Raw genomic sequence first — 20,266 nt, 5'->3', positions numbered from 1 at the left:
ATTTTTAAGTAATATCAATTATTATCTCCTTAAAAAAGATCTGGATAATTTATTGAGAACTTGATTCATAAATTGTGATGGAGGGAAGGAGAAGCAAAAAATGAACAATCAGAAAGTTTATTCTTCAAATTCAAAGGTATATTTTACATTCAAACACCTGCTATGAAAATAATCAGAAATATGTTGTTTTAAATAGCTACTTTTGGTGCTCCAATTTCTTCTGCTGCCAATAACACAGCTAGTAAATCTAACTTGTTCTGTCTGTGGTTTCATACGCAGAGAAACAAGCAAAACCTGAAGCTAGTAACACATTATGTTTATAAACTCTGTTGCTCTGAAATACATAAATTCAGAAAAGCAGGACCATGTTATGATTGTTGTTTTTAATATTTGGTGTATTAAACAAATAGAAATGCCTCCTCTTCTCATGTTATAGAATTTATTCCAGTTTTGCTTGTCTTTGAAGCCAGAACAGAAGGAATCTTAATGTGGAAGACTATAAGACATTTTGGGGAGGTATTATTCCTATTTCAGTCTAATTGAGCAAGCTTAGGCATGTAGGGGACGCAATGCTCAGTGGTTAAGACGCCAGACTTGTCAACCGGAAGGTTGCAAGCTTGGCAGTTCAAAGCCATGTGACGGAGTGAGCTCCTGCACTTGCCCCAGCTCTTGCCAACCTAGCAATTCGAAAGCATGCAAATGCAAGTAGATAAATAGGTACCACTTCGGTGGGATAGTAACAGCGTTCTGTGCCTGTCATGCCGGCCACATGACCAGGGATGCATCTTTGGACAGCACTGGCTCTTCGGCTAAGAAACAGAGATGAGCACCGCCCCCTAGAGTTGGACATGACTGTGCAAGGGAAATCTTTACCTTTCTTTAGGCATGTAGTATAAAGTTTGGAGGAAACTATTTGTATAATGACAATTTGCCTTCAATTGCCAGTCTTTCAATGAGTTGGAGTTCAAAAGTAGCATCATGTATCCCAGTCTTGCGAAAGGCTCCTGCATAACGGTTGTCTTCCCAGTAGTGATGCCAATTCCCATTGCTGTCTGCACCAAAGCCAAAGGCAGAGACCTACCACATATAGGAGCAAGTGAGAGTAAGCGTCTGCAAAGATCTTCAATGTAACACATCTACTGTAGAGGCTGGAAACCTAATCCCTGTTACATGTTTTGGATTACACTTTCCCCAATTCCTTGCCATTGGCCATGCTGGATGGAATAGATAAGCTTTGTAATATAAAATATCAAAAATACTGTATCAGGTTGCCTGCCATAGTCAATTGTGTTACATAAATTTATATCCTTTCTCAAATGTCAATCTCACTGTTTGTTTAGAAAGTTATATATGGGTTATGTCAAGTGGAAAGTGAAGTTGCAATTAGTTGTTAAAACATAGCTCATGTTTAATAGTAGGTTGAATTTAATTTTTCTCAGTTTTTCATCTTGGTGAGTAAGGTACAAAGTGTCCTGCATAGCTTCAATACTGGCCACATACAATCTGCCATTTAGTAGCTTCCCAACATGACTTTTATTACTAAATAAATTGTAAAGAGAAATTGTTTTGGGAATAGAGCCAAAGGTGTTCAGTTAAGCAATAGGCACTCAACAGCCATCCAGCTCAGAACCCATCTACAGAGTTAAGAGGGGTGGTATTTTCGCTGCACCTACCTGTTTGCAAGTATGGAGGGCAAAAATCAGTGCAATTAATCCAGTGGAAGGATACCTCCCATGATATTTTGTCCATTTATCTTGGATATATTTCAGGAAACCAGGGTAAAGTATTAGAACCTAAGAAGAAAAGTTTTCAAAATGAGATTCACCCAGATTTATCATAGATCCTTCCTCAAATTGGTCTACCTATTAACTCCTGAGCAAGGAAAGTCCTGCCTAATGTTCCCTAGGCCCTAAAGTAGGCTGGATCATCCCCTCTCCCTGGGCATAACATCACTCCCTGATAGCATGTGCAGTTATTCCATGGCTACCTTGTGGTACCCCAAGGTACCACAAAATACCATATCTGAAGGCTGGAACAAGATCAGATCATTTTCCTAACAGGTTCATAGTTGGATCCTTCATAGTTCAGGTTTGCTTTGACTGTTAATGCATATGATGCCCTCCACAACCTTTTTTTCCTTCTGCCTCCCATATTTTGTTACTTAGCAAGGCATGTTATCAGCTTGAAATATTATGCATTTAATATATAAGATAAATATAAAACAATGCATATGATACAATTTATTTATGGAATTGAGACTCCAATACCGATTATTTTTAATCCACAAAAAATGGAAAAAGCTGTAATGGTTCTGATAATAAATACATTATTGCTTTCTTCATCCACACCTTACCTTGCTTTTGTCAGCTTTAATAAATTGTTTAACTCTTTTATATGTTCTGTGAAAGGAATGGAAGAATCTTAGCATTCAACATTATTTGATTTTCTTTTAATCATCGTTGTAGACATTGCAGGAAGAGAGCTGTGTTAGTCTATGGTAGCCCAGAATCAGGAGAAGACTTCTGATTTTAACCATCACTTTGTTGTTGTTCCTTTGGTTGGTGGACTATCTGAAATCCATTTATGGAAAACCAGTTTCATGGGAAGTTTCTTTAACAAGTGATGATAAGAAATAGATATCTGAAGTAGAGGGAAATGTGCTTGCCATCCAAGAGTGGATCTATGCTTGATATCCTGATACCACTATGAATGCTTGGCAGCATGATACTACTATGTTACTGCCTAGCCTTTTATATTGTACTTAGGAAGGATACTTACTGCTGGATGTCTCCTGTTGAAAGGGCACTGACCAGCCATTTGAGATCCAGGGGTTTGAAAGGGACTAGTACAAGATGTATGCCAGAATGGAGATTTACAGCACTCTCTGGGTACATGAAATGGTGTGTTGTTCGTGTACCAACATCTTCCTCAAAACCTGCAATCTGTGCAGTGTTTATTCTTGGAGAATATTAAAAACAACTTGTCAGATGCTTCTTATTCAAGATATTCAGGTCACAGCACACAGAAACAATTGTTATTTAAATTTACTAAGTACAAAACCTGGATCTAAGTCACAGTTCCAGGTAAAGTTGGTGGACTTCGCCTACATGATATCCCAAATGTGATTTATTAATTTGAGCCTACTTATCTATTTCCTCATGTGGTTATCATTTTTTGAGATAAATTTAAATATGATGACATATATCCTATGTTAGAGGTATACAATGTGGCCCATAAGCTGCATGTAGCATCTCTTTTGTAGTCCCAAGACCAGGGAGGAACAGAAAAGATAGCCTTTTAATACTTAGGATTTGGGGTAGATTTTAAGGGGCAACTGGTGAAATTTAAGCCTTGCATAAGATTAAGGCATTCATTCCATGCTTCAAAAAAAACCCAGCCTTACTGCATGGTGCCCACTTTGGGTCCAGGTATTGTCTACTTTTGGAATGTGACATGCTGGGCAAAGTGCAGCGCAGCCATCTAGATGATAGGTTGTATGCCTCTACCCTTGGGAGAAATGGGGATTTTCTAACCTCCAACTAGATGTAGGCTATGAGATCTCTGTACCTGACCCACAAAGACCGCCTTTCTACCCTAAGACAATAGATTCTTACAATAACCAGTAAGAATATCTGACCACAGCAGCAGCATGCTAGACTACTGAATACCATCTTAGATAGGGGCAACCCTAACCCATTAACTCCTATCTGTATGGATTAAGTATTTAGGGGGCGCCATAATCTACTGCCTGAAAAATGGGTGATTTTAAAGAGCTTCTATCAGAGTTCTGGTGCGAGCTTAAGCAGAGATTTGAAGAGATTCAGAGTGCCATCAAATTGTTCTGCAGAAGCTTTGAGACATTGGGGAAGAGGTTTTTTCTGAAGTGTGTCAGCTGGCTGAAGAAGATGGAGGTCTTGGCAAAGAGGGAGACACTGACTGTGTAGTTGAAATAATGCCAGTTAATGTAATGGTTGCCTATTCTAAAACACCATCAGACCCATAAGCAGGATCACAAAGATATCTGATTTATTAAAGAATAGTATGCAGGATCACAAAGAAAGCTGAGAATGAAAAAAGTGCGCCAAATGCAAACCAAAAACCCTCGGTACAAACGAGATCCCTCCCCTTGTAGAATCTTCCCAGGCTCACAATCCCAGGTGCTCCTAACGGCTTCTGATGGTCTGCGGGAAACATCCTTGAGCAGAGCACATAACCCAAACACATTCCATTGAAATGAACATAAATACAGAGCTTGGCACAAGGTCTCCCAGCAGCTCCCTCCCAAACAGAAATGCGCGTCAGCACCATGGCATGTGAAATGTTACGATGTATACTATACATTGAAACAGTGAACATGACAGTTAAAGTGACAGCCTGAGCTGAAGATTACACAGAAAATTGTCTGTGGTATTGTTATGGCTTTCCATGGGATTGTTATGGGAGAGAAGAGAATTTGCTCTGTGGGAAATTTTTTGCTCAGCAGTTTGAGGATTTTTGGGGAGGGGCAGTTGGGCTGTGTGATTTTTGTATGAAAAATGCCTTTTATGTAAATGGGGATATATAAATGTTTTGGTATACTTCAAGGTGGGGTAAAAAATTTAAGAAAGTCTAATCAGATTGATAATGAGGTTTTTTAATGTCTTTTTGTTTTTAAAAAAATTTGGATTAAGATTTACTGATTTCTTCATATGGTTTGTTAGATTTTTAAGATTTCTAAGGTACTTATAAGGAATAATAATAATTGGTTTTAGGTCAAATAGGGTTAGGATTGTAATATGATTAAATACAAAAGTAGACAACTTTACATGTTTTTATAATTTAGTTTTTTATGATACTATAAGTGTTTGGTTAAGTAAATGTTTTGATCTATTTCGATGTGAGATAAGAAATTAAGACTATGTATATGGATTGATATTAAGGTTTGTATGATTTTATTAATGATTTAAAGTTTATGTGATGTTTTCAAGACTTATAAGATATATGAGTAAGTTTGGTTTTAGGTTCAATAGGACTAAGATTGTTATAGCATTATTAAGTATAAAAGTAGACAATTTAATGTTTTATAATTTGATTTTTATTATAGTGGTTAGAAATATATAGAACAGTGTTAGGAAGGAATTACTTAAATAAATGGGTTTCTTTCGGAGGGGAGAAGTTGAATTAAAGGTTTATATAGTTGTTTAATATATATATATATATATATATATATATATATATAGGAGGGAGCAATTGTTTTTGGTGATAATATGATTTATAGAAATAATGGGCTTTTGGGTGGATTTAGAGTAAGGGACTAATTATGGAAATAGCTGTATATTCTTGCTGTTGAAAGTCAGAAGTCACTGTAATTTCTTTAAAAAAATCTTTTTTCATTTTCTGTTTTTCCACTTTTTCTTTCTCTCATTATTTCCCCTTTTTTGTAGTCTTTTTATCTTTGCTTTAAACTTAATAAAATTTGTATTAAAAGAATATCTGACCACAGCAACAGCATGCTAGACACCTGAATACAATCTTAGACAGGAGCATATATCAGGACAAAAAAACTTTTTTTATACATAGTGGTCATTCTTTCATTGTCAATGTGTTGGCGGCCACATGCTGGCAATGGAAGAAATCACATCTTTTCTATATCCAGTTTGGTCTAGTGGTTAAGGCAACGGGCTAGAAACCAGGAGACTGAGAGTTCTAGTCCTGCCTTAGGCATGAAAGCCGGCTGGGTGACCTTGACTCTCTCAGCCCAACTCACCTCGCAGGGTTGTTGTTGGGCAAATAGGAGGAGGAAGGAGTATTAGGTATGTTCGCCGCCTTGAGTTATTTATAAAAAAAATAAAGGCGTGATAGAAAACAAATAATTAAATAAATATCTAAAGATTATCATTGCCATACTCTTTATTTCTCTATCTCTACCCAGAAATCAACTAGGGTAAAGTGGATTTGGAGGATTAGGCTGTGCAACACTTGAGATTTGATTCAGACTCCAAATGCTTCAGAAAGTGAGTGCAGTTTCTATCTGTGACTCATTAAACAAACCATCTGTTTCCTGGGTGGGGTGGCTGCACCAGAAGCATCCCAACAGAGCTGTGTGATCCCAGGAAACACTGCTATTGCTGCTGTTGCTTGAACAAACCACAGAGAAGTGCTGAGTCCGTGCCCCTGCATATTTCAAAACACTTCCTCTGAATCAAATCCCAAAGATGGCACAAATATCCCAACTTCCTGCCATTTTAGGGCACAGACTAGCTAATGTAACAATTACAAAAAAAAAAGAAACACGAAACTATCAGCCCTGGGAGAGGTCTGCCTCAATTCTTTGTGGTGTTCTTTGAATCTCGGCGGAGAGCCATAGGCTTCACTCTCATTCCTAGTGTATATGCTCTGTTCCACCTACCTCATCACAAATTGGTGAGAATCGATCTTCTCCCCATATTTAGAGCCTCTCAGCCGCCCTGAGTTTCCCACCACAGCACAGGTTCCACACTGAGCACCATCCTGAACTCCAGCAGTGGGGGACTGAAGGAGGTCAAACAGTTTTTTTATTATCTTCTGAATTTGGCTCCCATCTTGTGATCTTTGTAGCTTCTGATGGAATAAAACAGAGAGCATTAGAAGCGGGGTGGAGGGACTTCTAATAATACGCACCCAAACAAATGTTCTCCTTTCAGGAAGAACTACAGACTCTTCGGATACCTTTGAACTAGACTGGTCAATACTGATTTCAGAAGTGGGTCCAATTTCAAAAGTGGGTCCAACATCTATAAGGCACTGACCATGAAAAACAATCACTATTTCTTTCACAGAAATGGAAAAAGGTACAGCTGTGTGGCCTGTCACATCAATGCACAGGAGCTCTTTTTGGTTAAAACAATTAGTGACTGGCTATATTTTGGATCTGTATGACATACTGAACCAAAAACTGGCCAGCCGCATTCTAGCCTAATAAGTTATGCAAACATAATCCATCTGAAATGTATGGTTCAAGTGTATCAAGCAAACCCGAAATACTTCGTCAATTTACCCAGGTCACGGAAACAAATTCTTTATTATTTGTCACTGCAATGCTCACCTTTCCCTACCAAACTGATTTCCAAATTGATTTTACAGGTTGACCCTTCTGCCTTAATCATGATTGATCACTTTGGGGTTCATTCAAAGCTTATCCATAAAATTGTAATGATGAATGACACAGAAGTAGCAAAATACTGAATACATGGAAAATAACATTACAGTTTAATTAATTTCTAATAAATATTGATTAGATCAAATTTAATTTTTAACATAGCTTACCACACATTGAATATCAAGTGTAGTCCTGAACACAAAAAATGTTCTGTACCTTGGATATGTTATAAAACATGAGAGCAGAACTGAAACGTTAATAGAAACCAAAGGACAGCTTGAAGGTTTCCAAACTGGCTGTTTAGGATTGTGTACACTAGGAACAGGGAAGCTGTGGCCCTCTAGAAGGTGTTCAACACCAATTCCCATATTCCTGCTAATTGCCATACTGGCTATGTTGATGGAACTCAGATTGCAGCAACATCTAGGGAGACTGTTGCCTGAATGGCCAATGAATGCTTTCTCTATGGTTAGGACACACTTGAAAGGAAGTCTATCTTTCTTCATCCATCCCACCAAAAGATAATGCAATCTAGATCTGTCAAAAAGAGGAAAGAGGAAAGGAAGAGAAGTCAGGGTTTTGACAGATATTGTCCTATCTTAGAGCGAAGAACCACACTGAGATGGTCTCTGGGTTTGTAGTGTTTATTGTCCTACACTAGTAGACAGAAAATCCTGCCAAACTGAAAGAGTTCAAAGCCTCTAAACTACACATGGTTTTTCCCCCTGGATAGGGGCCCCCTCCTGCTCACCATCAGTACTCATGAGAGATACAGCAAAAAGCAAGGAAAAAGCAAGCAGTGGAAAATATATTTAATATACTATATATGAAGGTCAAAAATGTTTACTGTCTGTTGGAGCTTAGTGTTTTTACTGTGCTCAGTCTGTTTAGTTAAAATGAACTCAGATATTATAAAATGCCAAAATAAGCCTCTGATAGTTATTTTCTACTAAGGTCAAATCTGGATACATGCTACACATAACCAACACTTGGTATAGTAGAGAGAATATTCTTTCCAATTCTTTTCTCTAAAGGGTTATAGTTGTTTAGCTTAGTAACATGATTCAGTACTTACCAGCCACCACTGAAGAACCTCTGGTGGGATATCCATGTTTTCAAGAGTTAGCAAGCAGTTTACTGAGGCATCAAAGTGGTCACAAAACCAATCCCAACTGCTTAGGCCAGTGCATCTGTTATGGTGACACATTTCCTCTTTCATTAATGAGTCTTGCACCAGCCACTCACCAAGGATTTTTGACGAAGGTGAAAGGCCCTTACAAACAGAAGTATACATCTTCCAGATGGAGAGTGCAAAGCACAGGGCCAGAACACTCCACAGCTTTGTCTTACACATCATCATTCACCCCATCAGTTTGGTTTGGAACTCCCAATTTAGGTCCTTTTAGCAGACAAAGTCATCATGTTGGGTGATACAACTGCAGCTAAACCTTTTGTCCTATCAGGCTTCTCTTCAGATATTATTAGATTGTTTCCAAAGTAGAAAAAGTGCCACAGTACTGGATGTCTTGCTGTTCAGAACGTGAAAGACAAAGAAAAACCAGACTAGATTGTATCCATTCCGTGAGTAGATACTTCTAATAAGGCGTCATATCTTCGGAATGCTGAAACACACAGAATAGTATGTTGGTATGATCCAAAGGTCTCAGAGTGTCATACCATGTGTCATGATGAAATGTAATTTGTTAGTTAAGAATAAATAGATTCAAAAGTCCAATGGTTCTATGTTGCAGTAACTCAAAGCTGTTTAAGTACAGGTTTATCGTGTGTTCTATGTACAATTTGTACCAGAATGTAATGCAATTAGCTTGCATTTTCTCTAAATTTCATCCCGTATTTTTATTTATTAGAGGATATAGCCATGTTTTGCATTGAAACAGTCAATGCTTCATGGTAACCTTTCCAAAATGTGCTTTAAGCATACTTTATTAGGGGGTATAGCTCATGAGAGTGTACCTGCACTAAAACATGAATTTTGCTGGTGTGTGGCTTTAAAAGGTGCTGCTTTGAGTTAATGACACATTTCCTGCAAATATTGTAAATATGCAATATTCAAACAAATATTCCAGGATTTTGTAATATTTCCAGAGAACAGGAGAGAAGGCAGAGGTTGCAAAATCCTCTATTTATCTTGCTGAGTGGCAAATAGGAGAAAAGACAATTTATGTAATATGTCTTGGAACCTTCCATGAAACTATGGTGAATTTTCTGCTTAGAGAGTTGTAGAGGATGAAGGGGCAAAAAGGAGGAAGAACTATGTCTGTATTGTTTCTGACCACATATTTTAGCTTCGGTCCAGACAATATCAAGCTCAAGAATAAGAAAGAAAGGTTGTGTTATGGTACAGTGATCTTATTTATTTATGCAATTTATCTGCTGCCCCAGTTCAAATGGGCTCTAGGTAGTTAAGAAGATAAGCATTCCCTGGATTGCATAACCCCTCACTGACATACCTCCAACTTTATGGACAGAAATGCAAGCATGGCAGCTTCTGTTCTGAATATGCACAAATGGGCAGCAGTCATGTATGTACACATGCACAGTGCACAATCTGACATGTGTAAAAATTGTCTTACACAAGGAATGGAACTTTTGTATAGCCTGGGGACTGCCTGTCTTACCGATCTGTGAACATATTCAGGCTAGTTCTACAGAGAAATCCTCTAATCTCAGGGTCCTTTCCCAAATTCCTATTCTACTGTTTTTTAAAAAGACAAATTGTTAAATTATATTAATTACTACAACAGGTAATCTACTTACAGGATCCAGTCTTTCCCAATGGAAGTGTTTATTATTTTATATTAACCTTGATCCCACCTTCACAGATACCCAGGATAATCATGATTTCTTTCATATTTATTCATAAAACACAGTGCTCAGGCTACAAATGTGAGCATCCTCCACCCCACCTTCAGTGTATAGCAATTATTTTCCAGAGATGATAGAACAAATAATAATAATTATTTAAAAACAGCCTGATAAATAAAAAGGAAAGCCTCTGACTCCATGCCAAAGAAAGAGAAACCAAGAAGGCAAAATGGCTGTCTGCTGAGACACTAGAAGTAGCCCAAGAAAGAAGGAAAGCAAAAGGCAACAGTGATAGGGGGAGATATGCCCAATTAAATGCAAAATTCCAGAGGTTAGCCAGAAATGATAAGGAATTATTTTTAAACAAGGAATGCACGGAAGTGGAAGAAGACAATAGAATAGGAAGGACAAGAGACCTCTTCCAGAAAATTAGAAACATCGGAGGTAAATTCCAGGCAAAAATGGGTATGATCAAAAACAAAGATGGCAAGGACCTAACAGAAGAAGAAGAGATCAAGAAAAGGTGGCAAGAATATACAGAAGACCTGTATAGGAAGGATAACAATATCGGGGATAGCTTTGATGGTGTGGTCAGTGAGCTAGAGCCAGACATCCTGAAGAGTGAGGTTGAGTGGGCCTTAAGAAGCATTGCTAATAACAAGGCAGCAGGAGATGACGGCATCCCAGCTGAACTGTTCAAAATCTTGCAAGATGATGCTGTCAAGGTAATGCATGCTATATGCCAGCAAATTTGGAAAACACAAGAATGGCCATCAGATTGGAAAAAATCAACTTATATCCCCATACCAAAAAAGGGAAACACTAAAGAATGTTCAAACTATCGAACAGTGGCACTCATTTCACATGCCAGTAAGGTAATGCTCAAGATCCTGCAAGGTAGACTTCAGCAGTTCATGGAGTGAGAATTGCCAGATGTACAAGCTGGGTTTAGAAAAGGCAGAGGAACTAGAGACCAAATTGCCAATATCCGCTGGATAATGGAAAAAGCCAGGGAGTTTCAGAAAAACATCTATTTCTGTTTTATTGACTATTCTAAAGCCTTTGACTGTGTGGACCATAACAAATTGTGGCAAGTTCTTAGTGGTATGGGGATACCAAGTCATCTTGTATGCCTCCTGAAGGATCTGTATAACGACCAAGTAGCAAGAGTAAGAACAGACCATGGAACAACGGACTGGTTTAAGATTGGGAAAGGAGTACGGCAGGGCTGTATACTCTCACCCTACCTATTCAACTTGTATGCAGAACACATCATGCGACAAGCTGGGCTTGAGGAATCCAAGGCTGGAGTTAAAATTGCTGGAAGAAACATTAACAATCTCAGATATGCAGATGATACCACTTTGATAGCTGAAAGCAAAGAGGAACTGAGGAGCCTTATGATGAAGGTGAAAGAAGAAAGTGCAAAAGCTGGCTTGCAGCTAAACCTCAAAAAAACCAAGATTATGGCAACCAGCTTGATTGATAACTGGCAAATAGAGGGAGAAAATGTAGAAGCAGTGAAAGACTTTGTATTCCTAGGTGCAAAGATTACTGCAGATGCTGACTGCAGTCAGGAAATCAGAAGACGCTTAATCCTTGGGAGAAGAGCAATGACAAATCTCGATAAAATAGTTAAGAGCAGAGACATCACACTGACAACAAAGGCCCGCATAGTTAAAGCAATGGTGTTCCCCGTAGTAACATATGGCTGCGAGAGCTGGACCATAAGGAAGGCTGAGAGAAGGAAGATCGATGCTTTTGAACTGTGGTGTTGGAGGAAAATTCTGAGAGTGCCTTGGACTGCAAGAAGATCAAACCAGTCCATCCTCCAGGAAATAAAGCCAGACTGCTCACTTGAGGGAATGATATTTAAGGCAAAACTGAAATACCTTGGCCACATAATGAGAAGACAGGACACCCTGGAGAAGATGCTGATGCTAGGGAGAGTGGAAGGCAAAAGGAAGAGGGGCCGACCAAGGGCAAGATGGATGGATGATATTCTAGAGGTGACGGACTTGTCCCTGGGGGAGCTGGGGGTGTTGACGACCGACAGGAAGCTCTGGCGTGGGCTGGTCCATGAAGTCACGAAGAGTCGGAAGCGACTAAACGAATAAACAACAACAAACTGACTCCATGCAGATACTCACATTTTACACTTCCTTAACTCATCTGGATAGCACCATGACTACAGGATTAAAATGGGGTTTATTTTTGATAGCCTGATACTAGTCACATTTGGGCATTTTGTGTTGGAATTATTTTAAATAAATAATGATGTAACAAAAATGAACATCTGTAATCATGAACATATGTTTCAGAAGTAACAGATATATAATTCTTGGATGTAATTGAAGAATGAATGGTTAGATTCCTTTGAGAATCAACCATTCTGGAGAACCACAATCTGATTCAATTATACTAAAGACTGAAGGATAATTATATTTGGCTTTAATCTTTTCTCAATCAGTTAAATGTTTAATTAACACCTGGAAGAAAGGCTGTTTAGACAAGCTAGCTCTTCCTATTTACTTTCTCAAGCTGCAAGGTAACAAATTTCCTGCTCTAACCCCAATTAGATAATGTTTCCCTCTTTTGACTTAGCAGGCACCCCATACCTGCTAGATGCTTAATCTTCATTAATGTGTAACCCTCCCTTGCCAGTGCCTCAACTAAGCAACTCCAAGGGTGGGGAGGTTGAAGGGCTATACAATTTGCCCAACAGAAGTAACCCTTTTTTCAGTCACATCCATGTACTACCTACCTCACAGCAACTCAGACTCACCATAGTATGCTGAGGGGGTGAATCTCCAATAGTGTAAATAAGGACCATTTTAATAAATCCTTATTAATTATAAGAGTCCTGTGTCTTCCTTGGTTGTCTCAGTTTTTGGAATCTTCCCTGCAACAGCCATAGCCAGCAACAAGGTCTTTAATCATTTATTCAATAAAATTATTAATTGATTGATTTTACTTGTATGCTGCCCATTCCCACAGGGTCTAGGCAGTTAACAATATAAACATGTAAAAAAATCCCAGAAATCCCCAAATACATTTAAGTGTAAAAAAATAAAAGAAATAAACACCAACGAATACCTGTGTTTGCAACTCCACCCTCAAATCACAGAATTTATTTATTTATTTATTTATTTATCAAATTTATCACTGCCCATCTCCCAAAAGGGACTCTGGGTGGTTTACAATAAAACATAAATAAGAAAAATATAAAACTGTAAAATACGATAATACATAATAAAATAAATATGATAAAAACCCCAATGGCTGGAAGTTCTCTGTGATTTGCAAGCAGAGCAGGGTCCTTCTAAGAAACTAACCATCTCCAGGAATGACTACTCTCTCTCCCGCCCCAGGCATGGTAACAGAACCAGGTCTTTAGTTGTTTCCTAAAGTCCAGGAGGGAGGGAGCCAATCTCACCTCCAGGGGAAGGATATTTCAAAGGGCAGGGGTGTTGCAGAGAAGGCCCGCCTCCTGGACCCTGCCAGATGGAATTCTCTTACAGACGAGGTCTGTAGCATACCTTCTCTGCATGACCGGGAGGGATGGGTTGATTTGATGGGGAGGAGACGGTCCCTTAGGTAACCTGGACCCATGCCAAATAGGGCTTTAAAGGTGATAACCAACACCTTGAATTGGACCAGGAAGCATACTGGCAACCAATGCAGCTCGTGGAGCAAAGGGGTGACATGTGCTGATCTTGGGAAACCCAAGATCGCCCACGCAGCTGCATTTTGCACCAGCTGTAGCTTCCAGATACTCTTCAAGGGTAGCGCCATGTAGAGCTCATTGCAGTAGTCTATATGGGAGATAACCAGGGCATGAGTGACCATTCGAAGGGCCTCTCGCTCCAGGATGGGGCATAACTGGTGCACAACACAAAGTTGCACAAAGGCCCTCCTAGCCACGGCTGCCACCTGCTCTTTGAGCAGGAGCCGTGTGTCCAGGAGGACCCCCAAGTTACGCACCAGGTCTGTCTGGGGCAGTGCCACCCCATCCAGAACTAAAGATGACAATTCCCAGAAATCGAGGAGCCATTAATCCATAGCCACTCCATCTTCCCCGGGTTCAGCCGCAACCTGTTGTCCCCCATCCAGGCCCCCACAGCCCCCAGGCACTCAGAAAGGGTGGCCACGGCATCACTTACTTCACCCAGGATGGAGATGTATAATTGGGTATCATCTGCATATTGAAGATACCTCACCCCATAGTGACGGATGATCTCGCCCAGTGGTTTCATGTAGATGTTAAAAAGGAGTGGAGAGAGTACCAAACCCTGTGGCACCTCACAAAGTAGGGGCCGTGGGCCGGATCTCTCGCTCCCTATCAACACCGACTGGGACCGACCCTGGAGGAAGGAGGTGAACCAGCACAGAACCACGCCACCCACCCCCAACTCCCTAATACCCTCCTTCTGTGCAAGATGGAACAGGTAAGTCTTCAAAGTTTTCCTGAAGCCTGGGAGGGATGACGCTGACTGAATTTCTACTAGGAGAGAGTTGCAAAAGTGAGGGCAGCTACTGAATGCTTGCTTCCAAGGCTCCATCAAGTGATTAGAGATGGGATCTGGAGGCAGTTGTCCCTATTTGATCCGACTGGACAAGCAGATTAATATAAGAGAAAGTGGTCCCTTGATAAGGGACCTTATCATGCAGGGCCTTAAAGATGACAATCAGCACCTTGAATCATACCCAGAAGCCGACTGGTAACCAGGACAGTTTCCAAAGTAGTGGGTCACCTCAGTATATTATTGGGATAGACCTGTCACACTGCCTGGGATTGCATACTAATCCAGAACTAAGTAAACGATAAATAAATAAAGGAAGGGAGAGAAATCAATGCTTTCATTAACCAGCACCATTATTTATCTCCAGATGGTATTACTACTCTGTGCTCGTACAGTATGTTAAATGCAATGTCTTTTCACATTGACAAGTCAAATTAATCTTTAGAAAAACAACAGTTTTAACCCATATCAGAGATGCGAGCCTCAACCTGACATTCATCCCAGGCTTTGTATGGCACATCAAAGCTCACACACCAAAAGTGGGTGGGGACTTCTGAAGAAGTTCAGACACTTAAAGGGTGAAAAGGATGCCTTAAGCATCAGCAAATCTTAATGTAACCATTGCTCCTTAACTCCCCCAATTCTTAAACATGCAAGGAAGACCACTCAATTTTGGACCTACACATCTTGAGACAGCTTTGGAGTCACCAAGGGATGCTGGTGGGTAGGCGTACTCGCTTGGTTGTACTTTCGGGTACGGTGACCTGAACTGAGGTATAAATTAATTAGCTAGCACTCAAAGACACTTGGTAGAGTTTTCAGCATGAGTGGGCAAATGAGTAAGAAATGCAACTAACTGCGGGCCAACTGAATAATAATGGGGTTACTTCATAGCAGGAGTTGCTTGTCTGTTGACCTGAACCTTTTTTCTAAGAGCTCAACAGGGTTCAGTTCAACATGTTCAGTTAGCAGTCTCCTCCCCTCCCCTCCCCTTTCCCCAATTCCTCTTAAGCCAAGGACCACTGTTTCCCCCCCCTCCCCTTTTTCCCTCCTTCTGCTGGGAAGAGAAAGGGAAATAGATATTTGTGTATACATGCTTGGGTGCACCTGTCTGTAGTTTGCATGTGAGAAAGACAGAGGCATCTGCAGGGTGAGTTCAGAAAAGTCAAGATGGTAGCCATGATATTGCCATCAAAACAGACCCCCCTGAAGAGAAAGGATAGCTGGTATATGCTGATGGGAATCAATTACTGGGTAAATAGCATCTCTCATGTTACAGGCAGTTAGTTGTATTTATTTTAATCAGCAGTAATTTAATTAATATTAGTGGACAGTTGTCCCAGCCCTGCTCTTCTTTATATTGTCCATACAGTTGTTATGAAATGAATTAAATATAAATAAGTAAATATTTTACACATATATTTAATACACAGATATATTACACAAACATATATTTATATGCACACAAATATAGAATAATACATTTATTGGGGAGGGAAAATCTTCAGGGTTGGTTGCAGCTGGAGTAAGGAACCCTGGGCTGTGAAGCTGGCACTGTGCAGGATTTTTGCCTGCAGAAAGACGGACCACTCTTCCTTTGGTGAGGGGATAAAATGCAGCTACAATGCATAAGATTGATTGAACTCTCGTTTCTTGGTATTGAGAGAGGTGTGTTTTATAACTAGTTAATTTTATAACTAATTTCAAACATTTGTAGCCATACAAGCCAGATCCTTGCAGTGTTAGGCACCATCATATGTAGAAGCCTAGAATTATACAAAAATGCCAGGAAAAGAACCTGTGCAGCTGGGTGGGTGACTTCTAGCTAGCACATTAGAATACATTTCTAAAGGGTAATCTTTTTACTCTTTTCCATTACATTTAACAATGTTACATTGTGACACCTAAGGGATGAACCAATTAATTATTATATAAGATTGTGTGGATTATAGAGCACTTTGTCAGATAACACAGTATAATCCTGATGAAGTGGAATAAATTAAAGCTTGTGCAAAAATTACTGTTAGTCTTTATGGTGTTATAAATCTATTTATTCATTAACATGGATTAACAGTAAGACCATAAAATTCTTTCATAAATCAAGCTTTTTTTTATCTTGCCATCACTCCTATCTCCTCTGAAGTTTTGTATACTTATAATGCAACTGCCTTTAGCTAAAAGGAAGAACAATTTTAGTAACATTTCTACATGCTGCTTACAAGGCAAATTAAATTCATATTGTTCCTTTTGCCTGAACTGTTCTGTAACACATTTACAAAGCCCATTAGTAGGAATGTACATTTAAAAGGCAATTTTCTAGTTTCTCTTTAGCATGAAAGAGAACACATTACAGTGTGTCCAAAAGCCCAAATAAGCACTTCACTGGGATATTGCCAAGTGGTATAATCCCATACTTTCAATAGCCTGGTAAAATGTATTGATAACAGAATTATTCCAGAAAATCCTTCAGGAAAAATCCAGTCCTACATACATGCACATTACATTACACTGATTAGTAGTGCAGCTTGCTAACAACACAAGCTGAAAAATGCTTTGAAATATACTCACCTATGTTGGAAATTGCACTGCCTGTATGGAGACCACATGCCAACAAATGGTATTTTCAGTTCTATGAATTTTTAGGCCCTTTCTTGTTTGCTCTAATTTTCATAGTGAAAAATTCTAATCTTCCACAGCTGTAGGCTGCAATTTACAGATTCTGACATCTTATCTAGAGCAGAACATTTGCAAAAATAAAGGAAGATTTAACAGCCCAACACTAACCACATTATGAAGAGAATGCAAATTTTGAAACGGAAAAAACAGATCTGTTTAAGCCATAAAAAGGGAAATGGATATGAAACATACTGTGACGAGTTTTCCTGTAACTGTTTGCAGATGTGACACAACAAACAGATGCTCTGTGATTAAGGTGGTAGTTGACCATGACACATTTTTATTGTTATTAATCTGGCTGTTGCATCCTTTTTGCATTTGAGGCAGTCATCATTTTGGCTACAGTATATACTATCTGCCCATACTGCGGTTTTTGCACTATATTTTTCAGGGCCATCCTCCATAGAAGTTCAGTAATGAGAATTGGATTTCTCACCATTGTTGATCTTTTCTTGAAATACATAGCTTCATTGGATGTCTTCTTGGGGCCTTTCCCAACTTCTGAGTTAAGGGGCTCTCCATTAATCAAGTCAGCAGAAAACCATATCTACACAAAATTTGCTGTCTCTGTTGCCAGGCTCTATCCTGAATCAGTTGTGAGTCACTGATGAATGGTGTCCTGATTATGTGTTTGCAGTGTGTGGTAGGCAAAGTGAATGGTTGAGTCCTTCAATTTTGTTGCCCTCCATCTTCAACCCATTACCAACTGGTGGGAAAAACATTACAATAATACAGAATTATCACTGTCAAATAATAATACCATCAACATACATTCATCATAAACTATAATATCATCATAAAAACTATAACTTCTTACAACACCAAAGCAACCAGGTTCATCCCAAATCAGGTATATCTCTCATCCTCACCTCAGTCCCAAACGTATTTTTAAAGAGCTGTATTTTTAAAAGCTTGCTGGATATTAGAAGTGAGGAGCTGGTTTTTATATCTGGTAGGAGGACATTCCACAGGTGGGGTGCACCTGTAGCAGATGCTCATTTCCAAGTACTCTCTCATTGCACCTCACACAGGGTGGGGACTTTCAGGAAGTACTCTCTTACATGCATGCCTTCGATCATCAGTTTCTATTTATAGCAAACAGATTTGAAGATAGCCATGCCCCAAGCCATGTAGGACTTTGCAAGTGATCACAAGTCTCCTGAATTGCAATCCAGAAATGAACTGGCAGCCAATGCAACTCCCACAATATTAACCTTGACATCTTGTTAGACTCTGTCCAGCTGGCTTCAAACACCAAATTAATGGGAGTGATTTTGTCTGCAAAGTGTCCTATTAACAACTCACAGTGGGCTGCCAGTGGCTCTTCTGACTTATCCTTCCCTAAAAGGGTGCAGGTTACCTTAAAAGGGCTGACAGAGGGCACTATGCAGATGCAGTAAGGATGGAGAAATAGTGATGTGACCATGCACCACAGAATACATTACATTCTAGTATTCCCTACAAAATTCAGAGATAGGAGGGGCTTTCATAAATAGGAGGCCATCATCCCACTTATGGAATGTTTTCTGGAGAAACAAGAGCTTACTATGAGACTTAGAGTATGGGCAACAGTCCTTACTATCATTAATAAATGCCAGCAAAAGCTTTCTGCAACAGCAGTATTTTGACTTGGCTATACCATTAGAGGATTTTTCAGAATCATTTATAGTGATTTTCTTTTACTTTATTACAGGTTGTATTTAAGAGTAGAGGGTTTTTATTATTTCCTGTGTTCCTGTAGCATGCATACAAGTGTTTTAGTCAGGTAAGATTCAAATGAATAAAGTCACAATCTTCTATTTTATACATATGTACATACATACCCATTACATTATGCATGCAGAATGCAAGTAAAAATGGTAAGCCAAAGAAGTTAATGGTATAAGAAAAAAAGAGAATGAATCTGGTTTACATCAAAACCTGTCACTGTACCTCTCCATATCTTTCTGCAAACGATTCTTATTTCTACCATGTCCGTATGTTGCCTTTATTAAAATTCTCACTTCTTTCTTCTTGAGGAACTAAACAGCTCCATCCAGCAATAATTTTCTTGGTCTTCCTCTTAACCCATTCACTCTTCCTTTGTTTTATTTGTTTTGCAACTTGATCCTAATTCATTCTCTCTATATGACCAAACCACCTCAGTATACTCCTTTCATACTGGTCACTCCCATTCATATTCAATCTGCATTCATTCAGCACCCATTCATTCTTGATCTCTTCATTTTTAACCATACACTCTTCATAAGTACCAAATTTACAAATTCATCAACTTGGTCTAACTTTTCACCATGTATGTATAACTTGCAATCACTCACACCATGTTCCCTGTCAGAAATAACTACCTTGGTCTTATATATTAATGTTCAGATGTAATTAATGTAATGTAATCCAAATCATTTGGATTCTCAATTAATAACACTGGAAGCAGTCTTCATATTCATGCAAAACATCCCATAATTCAAGCCTATTTACTTTATCATATGCTTTCTCTAACAAACAAACCATTTCTCTTACTCATACATTCAGTCTCTTTTATACATATGCTAAACATTAGATTATGGTTATTTATTTTGCAAGTCAAAAATTTAATGAACAAGAGCTGTGTATTACTGCATCATGAATGCCTATGTGGTGCTCCAGTTACTAATATGCTGGTTAATGTGATCATCTTTGAGCTACCACAATACTTTTGCTGGGTTCCTGGATAATCTAAAAGGCTTCTAAACAGATTGCTCCTAATGCCATTACTCCAAAAACATTGTGTACTTATTTCATCACCCATACACCCTTAATGGTGTGTGTGTTAAGAAAATGGATGGAATATTTTTAAATGTTTGTTCATGCAACTCACATAATCTATACACTGTTTTCTGGCATTCAGAAGTTGCATCTCTTAATATTGCTGAAGATTGTACTTGAACAAATCTGGAGGACTACAAACCACCCAGAGTCGTCACAACACGAGATGGGCAGTGGAGAAATATGATAAATAAATAAATTCTTTATCACTACTTATAACAATGACTAATAGATCTGGGCCACCAAATCTGCATGACCTTTAGATGGCAGGAAAGAATTTTCTGTATGTCTTTGCTGCAATGTAGTGGTCATCTACATGTTT

At 39.0% G+C, this 20,266-nt stretch overlaps 1 protein-coding gene across 2 annotated transcripts; it reads right to left on the bottom strand.

The window, feature by feature from the left end:
* Positions 1–858: 858 nt before the first annotated feature.
* On the bottom strand, positions 859–8,739 carry LOC134493051 (CMP-N-acetylneuraminate-beta-galactosamide-alpha-2,3-sialyltransferase 2-like). 2 transcript variants are annotated; one of them, XM_063297297.1, is made up of 6 exons: positions 8,193–8,739; positions 6,389–6,579; positions 2,779–2,958; positions 2,354–2,399; positions 1,674–1,793; positions 859–1,077 (listed from the first exon to the last, which is right to left on the bottom strand). In XM_063297297.1, the coding sequence occupies exons 1-6, from the start codon at positions 8,475–8,477 to the stop codon at positions 910–912; spliced, it is 990 nt and encodes a 329-aa protein (XP_063153367.1). In that variant the 5' UTR covers positions 8,478–8,739; the 3' UTR covers positions 859–909. The 2 variants fall into 2 exon arrangements, with proteins under 2 accessions (XP_063153367.1, XP_063153368.1); XM_063297298.1 differs by lacking the exon at positions 2,779–2,958.
* Between the last annotated feature and the right edge of the window lie 11,527 nt (positions 8,740–20,266).

Source organism: Candoia aspera, chromosome 3 (assembly GCF_035149785.1).
Source record: "Candoia aspera isolate rCanAsp1 chromosome 3, rCanAsp1.hap2, whole genome shotgun sequence".
Taxonomy (NCBI): Eukaryota; Metazoa; Chordata; class Lepidosauria; order Squamata; family Boidae; genus Candoia; species Candoia aspera.
Note: the sequence above shows the minus strand (reverse complement) of the source record. Positions and strands in the feature narration are given on the sequence as shown.

Bases quoted from the DNA above. Each gene is read 5' to 3' on its own strand.
- LOC134493051 (XM_063297297.1), bottom strand. From the start codon at position 8,477: ATGATGATGTGTAAGACAAAGCTGTGGAGTGTTCTGGCCCTGTGCTTT. The intron at 6,580-8,192 runs GTAAGTACTGAA...TTATTCCATCAG, and splicing joins AGGTTCTTCAGTGGTGGCTG to AAGCTACAAAGATCACAAGA. The intron at 1,794-2,353 runs GTAAGGTGTGGA...TTTTCTTCTTAG, and splicing joins TTAAAGCTGACAAAAGCAAG to GTTCTAATACTTTACCCTGG.